This window comes from Phaenicophaeus curvirostris, chromosome 26, assembly GCF_032191515.1.
Source record: "Phaenicophaeus curvirostris isolate KB17595 chromosome 26, BPBGC_Pcur_1.0, whole genome shotgun sequence".
Classification (NCBI taxonomy): domain Eukaryota; kingdom Metazoa; phylum Chordata; class Aves; order Cuculiformes; family Cuculidae; genus Phaenicophaeus; species Phaenicophaeus curvirostris.
The window spans coordinates 1761437-1782910 of record NC_091417.1 but is presented as its reverse complement, the minus strand read 5'-3'; the positions used below and the strand labels follow the sequence as shown (position 1 = coordinate 1782910).

Here is a 21474-nt window from a genome sequence, read left to right as displayed (position 1 = left end):
CTTGAAGTGCACTTTACAGAGTTATTTTGTTAATTAAAGTCACCTCTGGCTGATTATTTCATGTCAGGGTGGTGGGGGATGAGCTCACCCTAACCCTGGCCTGGGCTGCATCCAAAGCAGTGGGATCAGCAGGGCAAGGGAGGGGATTCTACCCTTCTGCTCTCTTCTCAGAGGACCTCACTTAAAGTCCCACTAAACACTGTTCAGGACCAACTCTTAGAAACCAGAAGAGTAAATTAGTAGTGTATCATTTATTTGGGTTTGGTTACAATAGACAGACGGGTAGAACACTCAAGTTATTACTGAGATTATTTTCACATCTGTGTATAATATGAGTGATTTCTCCTTTACTGTTAGATTACCAGTATGTGGAAAGTTGTTTGCATAAATACAGACACGGGAATACACATAGTTTCACAGTTTTTAACAGCAGTATGTTACAACTTTGTACTTTAAATTACTACACCAGAGTTTGAGTAACATTGGTTATACATCAGCAGTGGTCCCACTGCTCAGGGTACAATCAGACAGGAGATGAGAACACAGTAAAAATGAAAAAACAACCAACAACAAAAAAATTCAAAGTTATGGCCTATGGGAATGAGGGGCACTTCCCCACCTGTCGGGAAAATTACAGCTTGGTACCAGGCTAACAGAGCTTCCCCAAGTTCATTAAGACTGCACACCTATGAGGAAAACTCCCCCCTCCAAGACCCTCAAAATCTTTTCTGGAAACAAAATTAAACAGTAGAAACAATGAAAGGGTGAGAGACAGTATTAAATAGAGCAGGTAACGTATGGAATATCACAAGTTTTGGTTTTTATTAGAGTAAGTTTCTATTCTGGTAGAACAGTTGCTTTGCACAGTCTGAGCAGGAAGCTCCGTGTCTATGTACTAATGGCCTTTATATATCAAAGTCCCATTCGCAGCTGTCATCTGTGCAGGCTTCTTCTGTCCTCCTCAAGGACACCGAGGCAATACTACTGGTTCTCACATAGTCATGTGCTCCGGTAAGACATAGGAAATGTCATCCCACGGGTGACGGTACAGACCTTGCTTCAGTCTCTTCTGATCCAGGTAGTGTCCTGCGACAAAAGTAGTTCATGTTACGGCATTTCAGTTCCTCATCCTACTGTTATTTTGCCCTGAAACAACTTAGATTTCTGGATTCCCCAAACCAGTTTTGAGTTTCACATTTTTCTTCTGGGCATCCCAGAAGGATGGGAGGGGCAGAAACACAGCAAACTTACCGATGAATCCCATACTCCTGCCTAGTACAAAGATGCCGTTAAGAGCCCCTATATCAATATATTCATCTGCTTCTTCCCTGCAAAAGAAACAGCAATACGATGAATCTTAGAAAGGCTAAGAATCAGCTCTAGTACTAGTAGCAGCACTGAATTCACAGGAAAGCCTCCCCATCAAGTCCAGGCTACATTTTCTTCACGATGTCCTTTTGAAATCCTGGCAGAACGGCTCCCATCATCTTTACAGGGCCATGATGTAAGAGAAAAGGCTCACTAGCCACTTACCGTGTGAAAGAGCCACAATTCCTGAGAACATCAACAAAGGCAACTCCAATAAAGCCATCTACATTCAGGATAAGGTTTGGTTTCTGCAAGAAGTGAGCACAGACGTTAACAGTCTGGAAACTGTTCCAGAGAACTTCCATCCCCCCAAGGGTAATTTGAGGGATGCCCATAACCGTGGGTACCCAAGCCTAGCGATAGAAAAGGCTGTTTGGTAATTAAATAACAGCCATGCTTAATATGAATGATGGAAATACATCCCCAACAACCACCCTGCGTTTGGTTCAAACCACAGATTATCTGCCACAGCCTATCACATGTGCCTTGGACTTAAAGAGCCCAGCAGTTCTAGTGAGGACAGAGAAAAGCAGACAAAGGGGCTTGGTTTGTTCAGCATTTTCCCAGTGTTCAAATGTCTTCAGCCCTTCCAAACTTCCAAGCCAACCACAGAAAAGCCCCCCCAGCCACACTTTAGGAAGCCCTGCATTTACCATACAGTATCAACCCCATGTCACCTCCCCCCAGTAAGAAAAACCGCTCAGGAGAAGGTAATTTCAAGCAGGTTTCACCTTGGAAGTTGTAATTTTTTCTACTTCAAGTGCGTAGTCCAGCAGTGGGGTGGCAGGGAAGTGCTGCTTCACATAGTCTTTAAGAATCTGAACTCTCATGTCTGGGTTATTTAACTGCAAGTTAAGAACATGTTCATAGAATCATCACAGAAGCATGGAATGGTTTGGGTTGGAAGGGACCTCAAAGATAATCTAATTCCAACCCCCTGCTATGGGCAGGGACATCTCCCACTGGATCCAGTTACTCGAAGCCCCATCCAACCTGGCTAATATGTTACAGTCACAGATGCTGCCTCTTCATCAGGTACTGGCCAGAAGCTTTACTATTTGTAGGTTTAGGATTTATAAATTCTAAGAATTTGGTCAATAGCTTCCTCTGGAAGTTGCTAGTTTTCTTTACTTGGCTTTATCCCTACACCGCCCCTCTAAATAAATAAATAAAGATCCCCTCCAGTTTGTTCTAACAGTTTTCTTACCGATTTAACTCTGTGTCCAATGCCCATGATCAGTTTTCCTTCTTTCTTCATCTTATTCACAAACTCCATAGGGATAATCCCACTGTCAAAGGCTTTGCTGAACATTTTAGCAGCAGCATCCAGTGCTCCACCAAACCGGTCTCCCTGAATGCGATACAGAGAAGGAATTACAGCAGAGGACTCCACAGGTAACCTTGTGCTTTTCTTGTACCCTGTCTTCCCCATCCGCCCTCCCTATCCATGTGACATTCATTAAGTTAAAGTCAGGCACAACCTGGGATAAAGCATCTGTTTATAACTCAACACAAATATTAAAACACAGCCAACACAGCTCCACGACAGAGAGCGCGGAGGGGAAAAACCAATCTAAAGTCTGTTTTATTCACATTTTGACTTGTCATCGTTGGGAAAGACCAGGCAACCACACAGGGACAAGGCTGACAGCTGTGTGGCCTCTACAAAATCACAGAATCATAGAATGGTTTGGGCTGGAAGGGACCTCAAAGTCCATTCAGTTCCATCCTCTGCCATGGGCAGGGACACCTCCTGCAGCAAAGGCAGATCATCTGAATAGTAAGTACTTACAATAGTAAGAAGGCCTGAAGTGAGACTCGAGACAAGATCTTTTCCAGCTCTTGCACAGACAATGGTGTTATGGGCTCCAGATACAGCAGGCCCATGATCTGCTGTGACCATCAAACACATCTCGATGAACTGGCAGGCGTACTTTGGTAACCTGAGCAAGGAAGAGACTGAAGTCATTTATCGTAAAGAAAACAGAATAAAGAGATATTCGGGGTTACATTGGACAGTGACTTTTGTTTTAGGGGTGTGTGAAAAGTTCAGCAGGGAAAGGGAGCTGCAGGGTCACAATACCCATCGGTGCATCCTAATATCTCTCTCAGAGATCAGACTTTCCACTTCACTGTTTAGCTCAGAGCTGAGGGTCGGTTTTGTACGTGGAGCTTGCACACTGACTGATCCGTCACCTCTGTGGGTCCCTGCAAGGAGAGCCACGAGGCTGTGCTACAGCTCTGTTCCTCTCCTGTTCTGCCGAGCCAGAGGTTTCAGCTCAAGCCAGGAGTGTCTTTAATGAAAGCACGATCAGATGAAGGCAACAAACTCAGAAGGTTCCCTGCAGTCTGGCCAGCAAATCTGTGAACTCTCCCAATCTCTCCAGGGAGAATTATAACAAGCAAGCAGTCAAAGAGAGTTAACAGGCCTAGAATGGAGAAATTTCCTCCAATACATCACAAAAGTTGTGGAAAACTTCATCCTATGAAGCTTGAATGCTGGTGTGTTCAGAGGAAGGGACACAGAGGTGGCCTTCGCAATGAACCAACATTCACAAGGAAATCCTGGAGTTACTTTTCTGCTTTTAAGTCTAGTTATAAAAAAAGCAAAACAAAGCCACAGAATTTTGGAGCTTTCACAAAAGCTGCCTCACCTCCTTTGAAACCAGAGCAGACCCAGGACCCCTCCAATTCCCATCTCTTCTTTGAAGACCTCAGTGATCGGCATCCCAGCGTAAATCAGTTCCTGACCTCTCTCGTCACAGATGCTTGTCATAAAGGAAGCCGGTTTACGGATCAGACCCAGCTCCTGAAATTGCAGCAAGAAAATGGGATTTTAAACAGTCCCCATTAGAAGCAAGGGGCAGCAGGAGGCAGAATGGTCAAACAAGGTTGCCTAAAGCTGCCCTCAAAGCATCTTCCACAGCCCAGAACCAGCATAGCAAATAAGGCTATGAAGGGTGAGATATAACCCCGTTATCACGGCGAGCATCCAGAATCAGAGCAAGCATCCTGCCTGGTTTCCAAGGAACCACAAATCAGGTAAAACAGCCCAGCTCACCCTCGCCCAGGAGTAATCCATGGGCACAGTTGGAGGAGGCACTTCCTCAGCTGGCTCAATCACTCTTTTGGCCACAAGATCCTGGTACACAGACCTAGGGAGAGAGTCCATTTATTAACTTAAATTGTTCTAAGAGATACAAGCGAGGTGGTCTTAATTTTGACCTTAAAGAAACAGAATGCATAAAGGTCGCTTTACTTAAGCAGGAAAATATTCCCTTATCAGCTTAGAGTCACTGCCCTAAGAGTTATAGCCCCCTGAAGAAGGTGCCCTGTTAACGGGACTTACTGAATGACCTCTCCCAGCTCATCAAAACTCCGGGGAACAAACACACCAGCTTCTCTTAAGGCTTGATTCTTTGCAACAGCAGTTTCAGAAGCCTGGTTGGCACAAGCCCCTGCATGGCCAAACTGCACCTACAAGCAAGAAGAGAGACAGCAGTCAAGAACACGAGTTGTTTACCTGCAAAAAGTAGAGCAAAAATAAAGAACTGGAAAGAAAACTGGTGACAGAGGAATAACAGTGCGTGCATATCCACCCCTTCTTCTTTGGGCTAACAGAACTCTTGGTTGCAGCTGTAATCACTACTGCAATATGTAGGGCAGTTCCTGATCTGGAATCGCTGAAGGCTTTTCCACCGATATTCCACCTCCCTAAATTCCTCCAAGCTCCCATTTAACATCAATCTCTCTCACTCCCACTCCACAAGCAGGTGTCTATTAGAATCTGTTGCGTTCCAGGGGATCTTTGGGCTCCTTTTATAAGTATGTGGAATTCCCTGGAGCTCTCCAGTGGCAGATTACAGAAGCAAGAAGCTTTCATCATTTATATTTATTAACTCGTGCATGTTCAGTGGCTATTGGCAATTCTGGGAGGTACAGGCACAGTGAGAGAAGTTGGCTTTTTAATTCCAGCCATGGACATATACTTAATTTTATGCATTTGACCCATCTTTGTTCATACCTCTGAAGAGAACATGGTGGCACAAGTACCGATACACCAGCAAACCACTGGCTTGGTGATGCGACCTTCTTTAATGCCCCTGCAGATCTTGTACTCTTCTGTGCCTCCAATCTGCAGAAAGAAAGCAAGCCCAGCTGGTTCAGAGTTGTGTACTTTTGGAGAAACCAGCTCCAATATGCACGTGGAAGCATTACTTGGATTCTTCCTCCTACTTCACTGAATAAAAGCTGAAGTCTCAAAACAAAGCTTCCTCATTTGATCTTTTTAAGTAGGGGAGACTATGCTTGTCTGTGGAATATACTCAATTTCTTTTAATTAAAGCATAACTACATAAGAATTCAGACATTCAGGAGCAGTTTGACTAGCTGCCAACTCTCTGTAGCTGTTAGGTCAGATCAGATGCTCCCAAAACAAACACGGGGTATTTCTCAGACAGGAGTGAAATGGTCTCACTCACCTCTCCAAGTACCACAATCATTTTCACTCCTGGAGTGTCCTCGTAACGCAAAACATGATCCATAAAAGTTGAACCAGGATATCTGGGTAGAATACAGGGAAAACAGTAGATGTTCAACTTGCTTCGAGAACTTTTCCAGAGGAAGAAAAACTAAACAGCCAACCTGCCCTTCTTCCTGATTAACAACAACTTTTCTGTTGACTAACCTAAAAAAATGGTGTCTTGTGTTAGATATACAAACTCCTACCTGTCTCCCCCGATGGCCACCCCTTCGTAGACCCCATCAGTGGTTCGGGAAATGATGTTGTTGAGCTCATTGGACATCCCTCCAGAGCGGGAGACGTAAGCCACGCTGCCAGGCCGGTACAGCTTGGATGCCAAGATATTATCCAGCATGCCCCCCGTGTTCCCTATCTTAAAGCAACCTGGTTTGATCCCACCAACCTACAAGAAAATTGGATCAAAATAGACACGAAACTTCAGAATGTTTCTGTAATAGTCTTGTTAATATTTATGCAAACACAAGACAGTAAAGTGACCTTAAAATGAGAAACTAACATGCGCTTTACATGACTAAAGACAAAATGGATTGTAGGATGTATTTTACCCTTCAAAGAAAGGCGATGTGAAGATTAAGGGAGATGGACAAGAAAGAAAAACATCATCAGTGCTTACAGTTGCAGGCCCAATAATGGTGACTCCTTTTTTATCAGCCGTCTTGATCAGTTTGCGTGTCAAGGCCTCTGGAATGCCCTCAGCAATAATGGCAATGGTACGGATCTGCATCAAGGTGAAGAAAACCATTAACACCCCCAGTGTGGCCAACGCACTGGCCTCCAGGACAGAGAAGGTGGGGCATGAGCAGCCTCTGCCCCTCACCAGGCCTCTAGGAGGTCACGCTGTGCGTGCTCTTGCACACAGGAAGCACCAGTGCATGGATCCACACTCTGCTCTGATCTTCACAGCAGCCTCAGAGAACTTGTTCTACCCTCCTGCACATTTGAGCAGCACTGTATTTTAACCAACCCAAAGTAATTACTCATAACCAAGAGGTGCCAGGTTCTTCTTACACATATTGTAACTCCAGTATCCTCCTTAGGGTCCATAAGGTGTTGGCAAAGCTGGAAGACCTGGGCAATTTGCTAATGCCACCATGGTTTAAGAAACACTGGCACCATGCTGACAAGATCATAGAATCATGGAATGGTTTGGGTCAGAAGGGACCTCTCAAAGCCCATCCAGTTTCATCCCCTGCCATGGGCAGGGACACCTCCCACTGGATCCAGTTGCTCCAAGCCCCATCCAACCTGTCCTTGAACCCCTCCAGTGATGGGGCAGCCACCCCTGCTCTGGGCAACCTGGGCCAGGGCCTCCCCACCCTCACAGCAAAATATTTCTTCCCGAGAGCTCATCTCAATCTTCCCTCTTTCAGCTGAAAGCCTTTCCCCCCTGTCCTATCCCTGCACTCAGATCGACAGACCCTCCCCAGCTTTCCTGGAGCCCCTTTCAGTCCTGGAAGCTGCTCTAAGGTCTCCCTGGAGCCTTCTCTTCTCCAGGCTGCACAACCCCAACTCTCTCAGCCTGTCACTACGCTCCTTCTTCTCTGGGGCTGCTTCTAGACCCCTCACTCACCTGTGGATAATTCATGGTTTCAACAGTGCTGTCATAAGCAGAGCGCAGAGATGCAAAGTTGATGAGAACATCCACCTCTGGGTGCTTCCTCATGGCATCTGACATGTTCTTGTAGACCGGGATCAGGATTTCTTTGTGGCCCCAATAGAACTTCTGCCTGTGGTCACCACTACAGAAGAGGAGATGAAAAAGCCCTGACTCTTAAGGCTATTGGAAAGGCAAAGGGATACAGCGCATGCAGACAGAAGAGTTTACAAACCCCAATTCCCAGACACCGAGACTGACTGAGACACTCACTAGCAAGTGAGCGCACATGGGGAGGGACCATACTAACAGCAGAAGGTTCTTCAGAGTATAGAACAGAGCAGCGTATGGAAGGAGACGGGCTAATGGGGACAGAGGCATCCAGCAAGATGAATAAGCTCTCCCACAGTGAAGTTACCAGAGCCTTAATTCTACTCCAAGCTGGAAGACAGAATGAGGCACAGAAAGAGTAATGAATGAGATGCATGCAAAGCTGCATTACTGGACTGGAACAAACACCAGACTGGGGGAATAGGAAACCAGTTATCTGCCATGAACAGCCAGGACCGCGAGGGGAGGGCCAGCCCCATTCTGCTACTGTGAGACTCTGCCCACCCTGCCCTACACACTGCAAAGGAGAAAGTTTCATCGTAGGTGTTGTCTTTTACCTGGCCTTGAACACCTCCTGCGATGGGGCAGCCACAACTTCCCTGGGCAACCTGTTCTAGTGCCTCACCACTGTCACAGTGAAGAAATTCCTTCTTATGTCTAGTCTAAATCTTCCCCTCTCCAGTTTATCCCCATTGCCCCTCATCCTATCACCACAAGCCTTTGTGAACAGTCCCTCCCCAGCTTTCTTGTGGCCCCTTCAGGTACTGGAAGGTCACTATAAAGTCTCCTCGAAGCCTTCTCTTCTCCAGACTGAACATCCTCAACTCTCTCAGCCTCTCCTCATACAGGAGGTGCTCCAGCCCTCTGATCGTCTTTGTAACACTCCTCTTGACCCATTCTGGGTTTTGCCAGCCTGGCCTCCTCCAAAAGCAGAATCAGATAATTATAGGTAGCTTCAAACTTTTAGTCTCTATTGCTTTTTCTTCATCAAACAACTGCGGCACTGCAAGGGGCTGCCACCCATCTCTATATGTGGCTACATCTGCACTCAGTTTTAGTACCCCGAGGTTTGCACCTGCTGAGAAGGTATTGAAGAGCTTCAATCGTCATCAGAGCTACAGACGAACAACACAAGATACTTAACGATTAAGAGGCATAATTCTCTGCAGGCCAGCAGTTGATTAGACATCAGCTACCTCGGATGTCTGTAAATACCAGAGAAATGAAGCAAGCCTCCTGCCTCTGCGTGGGCTCTCCTCTCACTCTCTCAGCAGCAGACAGACAGCTGCTCCCTTCCCTTTGTGCTGCTCACCCTGTTTGATAGGGAAGCCCCTCCCCAACACTCCTGAGAAAACAGCCTGTACAGAGCTCTGCTCTGGAGGCTCCTCCTGAGGGTGATTCGTAATATCCGATAGCCTCTCATCCCCATTAGCTGTGGGGATAAGGCAAGAGAGGGCAAACACCCACTGAGGGATCTGCACCCTTCCTGACACTACAGGAAAGGGTATGGACAAGGTACACAGGGCTTTACATTTAATTTTGTGTGGCTGACAGACAGACTGCGTTAAGTCTTTTAGCAGAGCTGCTCCGATTCCAGCTAATATTTGGAGGGGAAAGCTCCAGCTGCTGCAGGCACAAATCCAGATGTCTTGACAAGCACACAGCAAACTAGGAGAGTGGAAGAAACCTTATATAGCCTTATGCCTCTGCTAAGGCAGCAGGCTGTTAAAGAGAGCCCAAACTAGTCGTGCCTGCCTTGCTTGCTGAGTGGAGGAACAGAGTTTGGATACCCTCTAGAAGAGCATGAAGTGAGAGTTAAATTGTGCAAATATGAAGGTGTTTCAACAGAGCAGCCAGAAATCAATGGTTGAGGGAAATGGGAAGCAGCCTGCAAAGTCAGCCTGATGGTGGGAGGGAGCATGGGAGAAGGAGCTAAAGCAGAGATGGGCAGAGCTACACTAAAGAGCGGAGAGGAAGAGGAGAAAGCTAATGGAAGAGTTTGAGGGAAGCAGTCAGAAAAATAATGCAGTCAATGCAGGCCACTTACGTGAATGGATAAACCATGGCAGCTACTGAAGGCTCGTCCCGGGAGCAAATGTAATCAAAATCCAGCATTCCCTGCACGGCCCGTGTCTGCATCCCCCAAATGATTGCTTTGGTGTGACGGCTGAACAGGGTCGTGGCTTTACCTGTTCAGCAAGAGGAGGGAAAAAACAAAACACAATCAAAACATACATCCATGCAAGACCAAAGGTGCAGCTTTGCCAAACGCCTGCTGAAAGTCTCCTAAGCGAGCATATTCCCCTCCCTCTGAACTGAACCCAGCAGGTGAACTGCAGGACATCAGAGCCACACTGTCAAGTCAAGGAAGAAACTGTAGATGAAGCAGCATCCCCCTTCCCAGGATTCTGAACACAACAGCCAGGTTTGGGGGTTCCACACAACAGGCAAGTTCTCAATCACTACAGAGGAACTGGCCTAGGAGAGGAGATAAGTCAAAACTGCCTCTTCCTCTTCTCGTACAGGCCATTCACGTTCTTCCTAGACAGTTTTATTTTGCAAAGCTGAAGAGGAAGGGAACTTTGAATTTTATTTCTTTGCACGTGGCCTAGAACCTGGTAGAGCTGCAGGTTTGCCTCCTGTGTCTGTCAGGGCACCGCAGTAGGGCGATAGGAAATCACAAGCAGGAGATGGAAGGGACAAAGAAAGCAAAAAAAGCTCTACAAGCTGAGCTTTTGTTTTTAGTATTTGATGATCAGAATTCAACCCAAACCTGCTGGCTCAAAAATTTATTTAGTGGCCAAAACTTGGCTTGGAGGACAGTCACGGGAAAGGGGACAGTTCAATCAGCAAGGAAGGGCCGCTTGCTTCAAAGATATTAACACCACGAGTCATAGCAAAATGTTGAGCTCTTCCCTTTGACTCCAGGCAGAGTTCATTCGTTAAGAACTAAGAGCTGATCCAACTGCTGATCCCAGCTCAGTCTACAGCCAATTTCTTTTTGGCTTTCCAAAGTAAACGCATAAGACATCAAACAGGATACTGTTCTTCTGGCTTCAACAAGAAACCAGTCACGGCTCTCCAGCTCTACGTGTTCACAGTTTAGCTGCGCAGCCACATGACTTGATACAAGGAAACTCTACCCTAAAATATTCCATTTATCTTGCAGGCACCTGCAAGGAAGTAACATCAGTATTCCTACAAACAGGAAAATGCAAGCACAGAAAGTTGATGCTATTTGTCTGAGCCCATACAAGGAGGCAGCCAAGTCCCCCTTGTACTGGTCCTTCCTCTTAGGACAGGGCAGATGGCACAAAGCTCTACTGTGACCCTGATTCAGCAGTTCATTCTCATCTAGCATGGAGCTCAAGAGAGTGCTTAACATCCCCAGAACTACACCAAGCACGAGCTTTAATGGATTTGCTGAACTCAAAGCAACAAGAACGTTCAGTTCTATCCATGACTTTTCCTGTGCCCTTCAAAGCTCACAAGCACGGCACCTGCACTATCACGTTTCCCTTTGAAACAAAAGGCCAGTTTAGGCATAGTTAATGATTCCTTCTTTTTGACAGCAAGGAAAAAGCTTCGCACGATACGCCTACATCTGGTTTTGCCCCCAAAGACTGTGTCGAGGGAATGAAACATGTAAGGGTTGAGACCTGCCCCTCTCTCTCCTCCAGAAATATGTTTTTGTGCAGAGGAATGTGATGTGCACTTGAAAAAACATGGAATTTATGGGGTGATAGCTAAATACATTGGGCAGGAGCCAAGGGAAGGCCCAGTCAACACTGAACCTCCGGAGAGAGAAAAAAGCAACAAAACCAGGAAATAAGTCAGCTGCCAGCGAGGCCAGACACACTCAGCTATGCACACGTGTCCTACCTGAACCAGGTCTTGAGGCTGGGATTGAATCTGTTAAAGAGAGAATCACTCATGCAATGACACAGTTGGCTGCTGTCATCCCGACACCAGAGCACCTGCGATGGGCTCTGCAGAATCGCTTCCCTTTACATCCAGAAAAAGCATTAGTCCAGTCCACATTCCCTTTTTTGGAGCAGAAGAGAATGCTGGCAACCCTCTCCAATGCAGGACTTACCAAGTGGTGCTGTTGGCTTTGCCTTCTTGGCTGGAGCAATATCATCCGGTCTGGACTCCGAGAAGGAAGCTGTCCTGCTTGGAGCAGGAGTCTGAAAGACGCAGAGGCCGAGTCAGGGAGAGACAGAGAGCCAGACAAGGCCTGGAGCAGGCAGGAGGAGGTGGCCACTTTGGCTATGTTAGTCTACAAAGAAAACCGCTGGAGGATCATTTCAGTCAAGCATGGGAAAACTCCTAAATGACCAAGTTTCCGGTAGAAGCAAGAATCACATTGTTGGTTTTTAGGGGTCACATTCTGCACAAGCAAGGTGGATTAAGTTAGAGGGACCTTCCTGATAAACCAGGCAGGGTCACTTGAATCTTCCCAGAGCTTTGCACAAATACAACGGTGGCCAAGATCCATTTCTGACCTGCTCAGGGAGGGGGAAGGTGCCTTCAGGAAGCCCCTGAAGCGTTCACAGAGGGGATTTGACTCACCGAAGGGCTGCCGCTGGCGTTGAGCAGGAAGTTAGCGGTGTGCGCTGCGGCAGGCGGCTGGTTGGGGATGGGCCGGTGGCCGAGTGCCATGCCCACAATCGCGGTCATGTGAGTCTCCGTGCCAAAGACATGGATGGGGATCCCAGTGGTCTTCCCTGTGTGTGCATACAACAACAGTCAGCCTTGGAGTAAAAAGAAACAAGATAAGCACCTGCCAAAGTGAAGCATTTAACCTTGCAGCAGCTCAGCAGAAAGCAGGCTTAAGAAACAAGATGCGAGAACAAAACTTACAGAAATAGTTGGTCCTTACCAACTTCTCCCATGACACGCAGTCCTTCCTGGTAGTTTGGGCCTCCTCTTCGCACAAAGATCCTCACCTCATGCTCCTTCAGTGGGCCTTGGTAATCCTTAATGGCTCTCACAATGCCCTGAAAGAAACATCCAGGACAGGTGAGCTGGACAGCCTGATGTTTACCCTGTCCCATCATCTCAAGAACTCCTGGAGGAGATCCACTGTCAGCTTCCACACAACACAGAACAGGGGAGAACAGCTTGGAGATGACGACTATGAGCATCTGCTGATGCTTTTGAAGTGTCACTTACTTTAAAAGTGGCTGCCACATTGGTGAAGTTTGCAATGCTGCCACCAATGATCAGGATTTTACCTGACAGAAGAAACACACAAATAAAAGTTTTAAGAGCACGAAGTACTGCAATATCACAAAGCAGTATGGGACAGGAAGCAAAACAGTGCTGCAGTTCAGACTAGCCAGCAGCCTGCAGTAACTTGTGTTCAGCAGAGCCAGAGAGATAAGAGCTTTGAATTTTTCTGATAAGGATCTCTAGAGCCACATTTGCTCTTTGCTACACTGCAACCCACAAGTCCTGTTTCAGAAACAGGAGCTGAGAGCGAGCCATCACTATTTCCCTTGGAAGGCAGCAGTGCATTAACTCTGCCAGGGACATGTGAGCATCATAACAGCTGAGATTTGTTCAGTTTTAGCCCCACATGCAGCTCCACAGCTGAGCAGCTCTGAAATTGTAACAACTCCCTTACCTTCAGGGTGCTTTTCTCTCGTCATGAGGGAGAGGATGGTCTTAGCATAGTCATAGGTCTGCTGCTCGCTTGGGGCTCCCGAGTATTCCCCATAGTTGGCCAGTTCATTCACGCCCCCCAGGTCACAAATGGTGTCACTGTAACAAAAAAGTTAAGAGATCACTTAACTCCAGGGATGGGGCAGCCACTACTGCTCTGGGCAGCCTGGGCCAGGGGCTCCCCACCCTCACAGGGAAACATTTCTTCCCAAGACCTCATCACAATCTTGCCTCTTCCAGCTGACAACCGTTCCCTCTCACCCTATCCCTGCACTCCCTGATCCAGAGCCCCTCCCCAGCTCTCCTGGAGCCCCTTTCAGTACTGGAAGCTGCTCTAAGGTCTCCCCAGAGCCTTCTCTTCTCCAAGCTGAACAACTGAAGTCTCTCAGCCTGCTCTTGGATGGCAGGTGCTCCAGCCCTTGGGATCATCTCCGTGGCCTCCTCTGGACTCACTCAAACAGATCCATGTCCTTTCTAGCATAATCTTGTTATACTACTTACATATGATGGGAATCTAGTGACCACCACACCAACAACATTACTATAAACAGCTTTCAGACAGCTTGTCCCTTTCCAAGTCAAAAAGAAACCAGAACCCATCCTCCCAGAATTAAATGATCTCTACAGGACACTACATTCTACATCCTAGTTAGAAATCAGAACAGCATCTTCATTCTGAAGAGGCCCTGAGCAGTCATGGCACGGGAAGGATCACTTTAGAACAGTCTCCTTTCCAGAGGCTGCATCAATTATTTTCTTAAAGCACTGTACCTCCACCTCCTTCTCTGAAAACCTCATTGTCTTTACCTGTAAACCACAGAGGCGCCACCACCAGCAACCATGGTCCAAATCCTGCCTTTGGGGTTGAGAATAGTGAGCTTCAAGCTAGCTCCGCTCTTTGCGTCCAGATCAGCGATGTAGGCTTCCTGCAGAGAGAGCAGCACACAATTTAAACTTCCTTCTGCATCCTCCTTTTCCAAACCAGAAGGTTCATCGTGCTGGGTTCATCTGGACATGTAGAGCTCCCACATCTATTCTCAACTAAAACTGAGGGGGGAGCAGAACTACAAACACCATTTTTGTAAGGGACAGAGGCCCAGCTTCATCTCTCAGGGCCTGGACTAACGTGTGTTATGTGTTCTCCAAGACAAAACACATCCTGGAATAGGGAACAGGAGACCGAGGGGAGATACTGTGGTCTGCAGCTTCCTCACAAGAGCAGGAGGAGGAACAAGCGCTGATCTCCTCTCTCTGGTGAGCAACGACAGGACCTGAGGGAACGGCAGGAAGAGGCACCAGGGGAGGGAAAGGGTCTTCACTCAGAGGGTGGTGGAGCACTGAAACAGCTCCCAGGGAAGTAGTCACAGCACTGATTATATTCCATAACATTCGGCCAACACCTTTAGACCCACAGTGTGAATATTAGGGTTGTCCTGTACAGGGTCAGGAGTTAGACTCGATGATCCTTGTGGGTCCCTTCCAAGTCAGGACATTCTACAACTGGACACAGACAGCTTGGACCATTCTCCATGTAACAAATTTAAAGAGGATCAAGCTGAGCATCTGCTTGAATTTTAATTCTCTTGGAAGATAAAAATCACACCCTCCAAAGAATAAGTCATTTTTACAAGGCTCGACTTCACCTGCAACAAGCAGGCGATCGCTAGAAATAAATTTTATGTTACTTCATTTGTAGAGCACAGATCCAGAAGCAGATTTATCCTGTTTGCACATGGAAAGCTTGGGAAACGCAGCTGACTGTTGGTTGTGTTTCCCTGACCTGTACATCAACAGCGGTCTCCTCTGCTGCCCACTCAGCCCTGGGAAGCTCCCGGTTTCATGGTTCCGCCTACAGCAGCCACAAAACCAAACGCCCCTGGACTGAAATGTCTTGTTCTGACTGTTTGTGCAGACCGAGACCAGAGGAAGTTCGGAAATCACACACCCAAGGTTACGCACTTTGGCTGCGCTGTGGCCAAGAACATCATCACCGAGAGTGCTGCCATTTGGCTCAGCGTGGTGTTCCTGTGTCACAGCGTGCTTGCTCCTGGTGAAGCACTTCACCAGGGGTTCATTAAAATTCTTAGCAGAGACATTGCGGTAATCACCTTCCCAGGGACTCGCAGAGGGGTAATTCAGAGATGAAAACTGAATTAATCCTTTTAAGAGCAAATTTTGTTAAGTATTGGCATTCAGCAAGCCACATGGAGAGAAACAGCTAAATGGATTTCTTGGCCATGTTACAAAAACCTTTTCTCCAGCAGAAGCATAATTATAATTATTAAAAAAAAAATGTCAGGACAAAAAAAACCCTTTTGGAGATGGCAGAACAGTCACCTGAAATAAGTAACAAGCAATTAAGGAGAGAGCTCTGCTTCTAACAGAAGCTGCTGGGAGGCTCTGTATGAAGCAGTACAAACCCAGGGAATTCTGAGAGAGAACTGTAAAACAAGAAGCCTGCCTGCAGGCCTCCTCTTGTTCATCACTTCTCATGAAAGCAGGGGCATTAACATCTTAACTTTTAAGTTTGTGAGACACAAGAGAGGAATTTGGGCCATGGTGGGGTGTTACTTGCCTCTGGGTAAGCTTCCCTGCCAAAGGGAGGGGGGAACTCCACATCCCCCCATTTCATTTTGCAGATGTAGTCAGCAGTTGCATCAATCTTTGCAGCCAAGTCAAGGATGTAGACACCATCGTTGGTCACCACTGCATTTGACAAATACATCAATATTAGAGACATACTACTGATTTACCCATCAAATTTAATACAAAGATCATTACAAAAGTGAAGTCAACTTGGTTCCCTTTCACATCAGTCCCTTAAGCTGTATTTACCAAGCCCAGAGAGTTCCCTTCACAATTGATGAGCGACCACAGTCACAGACCAGGCACTTGCTCAAGGGCTGTTTTGATCTGATCCAACAGAAGAGCTCATGTTCTTCAGTTCTGACCTAACATCCCTTTCAATGGAATCTTTCATTTCCACCACGAAGTTCAAAACCAGAAAACGCCTGCAAGTAGTCCCCATTTCAGATTAATTCAACTAATAACTGCAGGACCCATCACAGCCACTTCTGTAATTCTTTTGCATAAGCATGGAAGGACGTGGATCTCTTAAATAAGTCCAGAGGAGGTCACAGATTATCTAAGGGCCAGAGCACCTCTGCTATAAGGACAGGTTGAGAGAGCTAGGGTTGTTCAGCCTGGAGAAGAAAAGGCTCCAGGGAGACCTTAAAGCAGCTTCCAGTACTGAAAGGGGCTCCAGGAAAGCTGGGGAGGGGCTCTTGATCAGGGAGGGCAGGGATAGGATGGTTTCAAGCTGAAAGAGGGGAGATTGAGATGAGATCTTGGGAAGAAATGTTTCCCTGTGAGGGTGGGGAGGCCCTGGCCCAGGTTGCCCAGAGCAGAGGTGGCTGCCCCATCCCTGGAGGGGTTCAAGGCCAGGTTGGATGGGGCTTGGAGCCCCTGATCCAGTGGGAGGTGTCCCTGCCCAGGGCAGGGGGTTGGAACTGGATGGGCTTTGAGGTTCCTTCCAACCCAAACCATGCCATGACTCTATGCCACCTGGTATTGTTGCAAACTACATTAAAGAAGTATAAATTACACATTTCAGTATTTTAGAACAGAAAGTCCTCCTCCCAAAAACATCCATTACCTAATGGATTGATCTCGAGGTACGTGAAATATAGATCTTCATAGAGGTTGAACAGGCCACAGATGAAGCTTGCCAAGACACTGTAAAGAAAACACAACACGAATTCATTAAAGCAGCCAAATATAAAGCACAGTCTGCTCTGCTTCATTTATATGAGCAGCAATCTGCAAATCTACCCTGTATCAATTTCATTCATTCTCATCCATCTTCTCTGGAAGAAGACTCAGTGATGACTCAAGGAAAGGAAGACCTTGATGAGTCATCTTAATTACACTCCACCAGACTCTGCTGAGAACACAGTGGCTCACAAGAGTCGTAAAGCTGTTCAGTCTGTTTAATCTCACTGAGAGACAGACATGCATCGTCTCACTGTCAGATACACAGCCAAGCTTCGTTAGGTGAGATGGGGAAGAGATTGCAATAAACTATCAGTGACAGATGGCTTCAGCCTTGCAGTGCTGAGCAATGCCGTCACTGACAACGTTGTGTTTGGAAGAAACGTGACTCATTAAGATAACTAGGCATCTAATTAAAGGAAATCATAGAATAGTTTGGGTTGGAAGGGACCTTAAAGATCACCTAGTTCCACCCTTGCCATGGCCAGGGACATCTCCCACTGGATCAGGCTGACCAAGGCCCATCCAACCTGGCCTTGAACCCCTCCCGGGATAGGGCAGCCACAGCTTCCCTGGGCAACCTGTTCCAGGGCCTCTCACCATGAAGAAATTCCTCTTCCTGTCTAGTCTAAATCTGCCCCTCTCCAGTTTATAGCCAGAAGAAACAGAAGAAGCTTTGAGATCTATGGATAAGCTTGCAGTAAGCATAAGGATAGCAAGAGAACACTTTCTTAGACTGGGCCAGAGGAAGGAAGGGAGTGTGTATTTCTGAATAAGCATCGGATTCACTTCTTAGCACCGAACTCTTCCATACTGGCAGGAAGGATCAAAATGCACTACACGTCTCCAGCATCTCAGAGGTCAAGACTCCAGCAGACTGAGAAGCGCTCCTGTCAAGTGAAGGCTCAAAGCACTACGAAAGCTTATTTTGAGTTCTACAAGAGGCTTGGATAAGGTCAAAGAACCAGGATTTAGGATGCACGGCATATTCTTGAGAGCAGCAAGAAGGCCAGGAGAGTAAGCTTTAGGGTGAAACAGAAGGGACATTGTGCTGAAATAAAGCAGAGGAGCTTCTGAGTGGCGGGACATGACCAGAACTAGGCATCTGTACTTACTCCTTTAGATGTGCTGGCACATGCTGCAGGAGATGTTTCTTTACATCTGATTCACTGAGCTTTTCATCCACTGCCACAAATAACTTCTGAGCTTTGGCATCCACATCTCCCACATCCACACCCCCTTCATGGTGGAAGAGGACGTAGTCTCCCTCTCGGGCAGCATATATGCACACATAGAACTCCTCCTCCTGCACAGACCCAGGCACAAACATCAAGTCACAACCGGAGAAGCCCTTGAAGAGGCTCTTGTGTCAATGCTAGGGAAGGGGCAACAATGCTAAGCTTTTCAAGGAGAAGCAGCATCAGAGCAGCCCAGACACCCCCAAGGCTGTGCAGTCTGCGCAGGCCTCCGAAGGAGAGCGACAGGGCCTGGAGTGCTTCATCCCAGCAAAACATGCCAGGGTTGTGCCATTTCTGGAGAAAACTGCTCCAGCACAACTGAAGTGCAAATCCAAGTCCTTTCCTGCATGCACTGGAAGTGCCTTTATCTTAACTTACTGCACCCTTCCCGCAAACCACAGAGTTTGAATATTTCACCAGCACGAACTGAGATCTCTCACATCAACAGTTTGTTGCCCACACTCGGAAATACCAGACTCGAGGAGCAGGAAGCTGCCTTGGCCAACTCGGTCCCTCTCAGGTGATCTGCAACCTCCTCCCAGCAGAGTAACAGCAGCCAGCATAGTTATTAACAGCTCCTCACACGAACACTGCCTTGCATGCAGCTCTGATCACTGCATCAATGCTGTCAGCTTAACAGCTTGCTCCCAAACTTAGGCTTTCTCCACTGTATCAACCCATCTAAGCCACATGCAACTCAAGAGAGACTTAAAAGCACTTTTTAACACTTTATTCAGCATACTAACCTGTTTGTGAGGGACGAAGGGTTCAATCAGAAAATTCTTTAGGATTCCCTTGGCATTACCAATCTGTAGGCAGAAAACAAGACAAACACCAATAAAGCTTGCCCGATATCCACACTTATGACAGCATAAGGCAAACTATTTACCAGCAGTGCTCTAAAATAATTTGCCCCCAGGCACCTCTCTGCTGTGCTTCCTAGGGGCTGTTTTGCCTGGAGAAAATGAGGTTGAGAGGAGACCTCATTGCTCCCTGCAGCTCCCAGAAAGGACGTTGTGGTGAGGCAGGTGTTGGTTTCTTCTCCCCATTGAGAAGGGACAGGACAAGAGGCTCATTGGCTGGGCTAAGTGGCTTAGAGCTGGAGCCAGCAGCAAACCCATCATAGCAGGGCCAAGGCATCACTCTCCTTGAGGCAACAGAACTCTTTCAGCTCCTGACACACAGCAGCTGGGATGGCAAGCTTTTCTTTATCATTAACACTGCAGTGCTGTCCCCAGGAGAATAAATATTGCCAGCCAGCACCGAGGTAAAATCAGGACTTGAAGTAACACTCAGTCATCAGCCAAAACATAGCAGCTGGCTACAATAACAAGACAGTTTTATGACAGCTTTATACTCGTCCTGTTAAATCTGCTTTGGGTGTTGAAGCGAAGCAGTGGTGGTTTCTAGCTTTGACATCAGCATAACATGCATCAAAACCACAGTATGCCACAGAAATCCCTGCACACCAGCTCCCATTGTGCAGGGAGGCAGCAAACAGAACAAAAAGGTGTTCTATTTTGTTGCTAAGGTAGCACTTACCGTGGTTTCTTGGCCCAGACGCTGTTTGAGCCAAACCTGCACTTGATCCAGAGTGAGGTTAATTCCAACCAGCCCAAGCTTCCCACGTCTCTTGATGAGCTGATCTGGCTTGACCACTAAACGCTACAACACCATGCAAGAGGGATTAAAAGAAAGAAACATTAGAAAGTGATTTGGGGAAAGCAATTCTCTGCAGAGAGTGATGCAAAACGGCCAGGGGCTGGAACTGGATGGGCTTCAAGGTCCCTTCCAATGCACACCATCGTATTATTCCATTTCTGCTGGACCCTGTAGCCCCTTCTGGAATTACAGTACCCTTGCTCCCTTCTGGCTTTCTGCAGGTCTTATTTAGAAGCACTGCTGATATCTTTCAGCAATTCATTCATGCACTTGAGTATGGAACATTTAATTACTTAGCATAGGGCTTCCATCAGCCAGTCAGTCAAGGATCAGAAAACATTTGTGTTCTACCAACGAGTGTCTTCATAAAATTAACCACTGGAAAGGAGCCAGCTTGGACAAGTAATAAATAGAGCTCCAGATACACTTTCTCTACAGAAAGTTCATGGCTATTAAACAGATATAAAAGATCTTGCATAGAAAAAGCAAGAAAATTAAGTTTTCCCTGATGCTTTGCTTGGATACAGGAAAGCTAAACAGTATCCCAACTGAACACAAAAGCACTCCATGATTTTAGAAGGCAAGGGTTTGAGAACAGAGACTGACATCCCAAGAGATTCATTTTGTTTACCTCCTGTGTGGTTCTTAGAAGCTTCTCATTTGCAGAAACCTCTACCCAAGTATCTCACAGTCCTTAAAGGGATGTTATAATCAGGCCCCTAAGCAGTGATACAACAGCCTTGAAGAAAAGCTTATTTCTCTCCATCAGTGCCGCAAATGATTCGTTGCAGAGCAGCAGCAGCAACTGGTCCTTCAGGAAGGATCCAGAGCCCAGTTCTGCTCGCAGCCTGGCACCATACGATGTGCCGCTCCCACAACGAGCAGCTTGGATGGGCAGAGCTACGTCCCAGGCTCCGTCACGATGGAAGAGCAGCCCCTCTCCTTACCTCGCTCAGCAGCCAAGGGTGGTCCTGGAGGAGCCGTGCCCAGTCCGTGTCTGGGGTGACTCGGGCATACTTGAAACGGTTCTGGATGGCAGAGGATGTACAGATAAACTTGTACAAGAACTCCTTCCCCGTCTGCTCAGAGATGGCTTTGGCTGACATGGTTGCCTAGTCTGGATTGGGGGAAAAAAAAAAAAAAAAAGACAGAGCCATCAGGAACCAAGTCCGGTCCTCACAGAAAACTCCCCATTGCCTCGCTCAGTGAGAAAACAAAGCAAATGCAGCTTGTTTATAACGAAGAAAGACAGCCCCCTCTGTAAAACTCACCAGGCAAGTAAGAACGAATCCATGTCACTTAAAACTTCTACCCCATTCCACTGCCCTGAGCGCTATTTTGGCTCAGCCTTGCTGGCAGGAAAGGCCACAATCATAGAATGGTTTGGGTCAGAAGGGACCTTAAAGCCCATCCAGTTCCAACCCCCCACCATGGGCAGGGACACCTCCCACTGGATCCAGTTGCTCGAAACCTCATTCAATCTGGCCAATGTTTTCCTGTGAGGGTGGGGAGGTCCTGGC

General features: G+C 47.1%; 1 protein-coding gene across 2 annotated transcripts; it reads right to left on the bottom strand.

Annotated features, from left to right (window-relative positions):
* Nucleotides 1-232: 232 nt before the first annotated feature.
* Nucleotides 233-21071, bottom strand: ACLY (ATP citrate lyase). Of its 2 annotated transcripts, XM_069876948.1 has the most exons (28): nucleotides 20902-21071; nucleotides 19835-19957; nucleotides 19039-19101; nucleotides 18170-18360; nucleotides 16939-17018; nucleotides 15855-15989; nucleotides 14091-14205; nucleotides 13246-13382; nucleotides 12792-12853; nucleotides 12499-12616; nucleotides 12189-12343; nucleotides 11713-11803; nucleotides 11499-11528; nucleotides 9664-9805; nucleotides 7482-7650; nucleotides 6525-6629; nucleotides 6097-6293; nucleotides 5850-5931; nucleotides 5393-5503; nucleotides 4718-4845; nucleotides 4430-4523; nucleotides 4023-4177; nucleotides 3161-3311; nucleotides 2576-2719; nucleotides 2100-2213; nucleotides 1534-1616; nucleotides 1252-1328; nucleotides 233-1086 (listed from the first exon to the last, which is right to left on the bottom strand). In XM_069876948.1, exons 1-28 carry the CDS (start codon nucleotides 21058-21060, stop codon nucleotides 992-994), a joined length of 3306 nt encoding a protein of 1101 aa, XP_069733049.1. In that variant the 5' UTR covers nucleotides 21061-21071; the 3' UTR covers nucleotides 233-991. The 2 variants fall into 2 exon arrangements, with proteins under 2 accessions (XP_069733049.1, XP_069733050.1); XM_069876949.1 differs by lacking the exon at nucleotides 11499-11528.
* Nucleotides 21072-21474: the final 403 nt, after the last annotated feature.

Excerpts from the sequence above, each read along its gene's own strand:
- ACLY (XM_069876948.1), bottom strand. The coding sequence starts at position 21,060 with ATGTCAGCCAAAGCCATCTCTGAGCAGACGGGGAAGGAGTTCTTGTAC. Across the intron at positions 9,806-11,498 it reads AGCCTCAAGACCTGGTTCAG|GTAAAGCCACGACCCTGTTC; the intron begins GTAGGACACGTG and ends CTTGCTGAACAG. Across the intron at positions 5,504-5,849 it reads TGATTGTGGTACTTGGAGAG|ATTGGAGGCACAGAAGAGTA; the intron begins GTGAGTGAGACC and ends TTCTTTCTGCAG.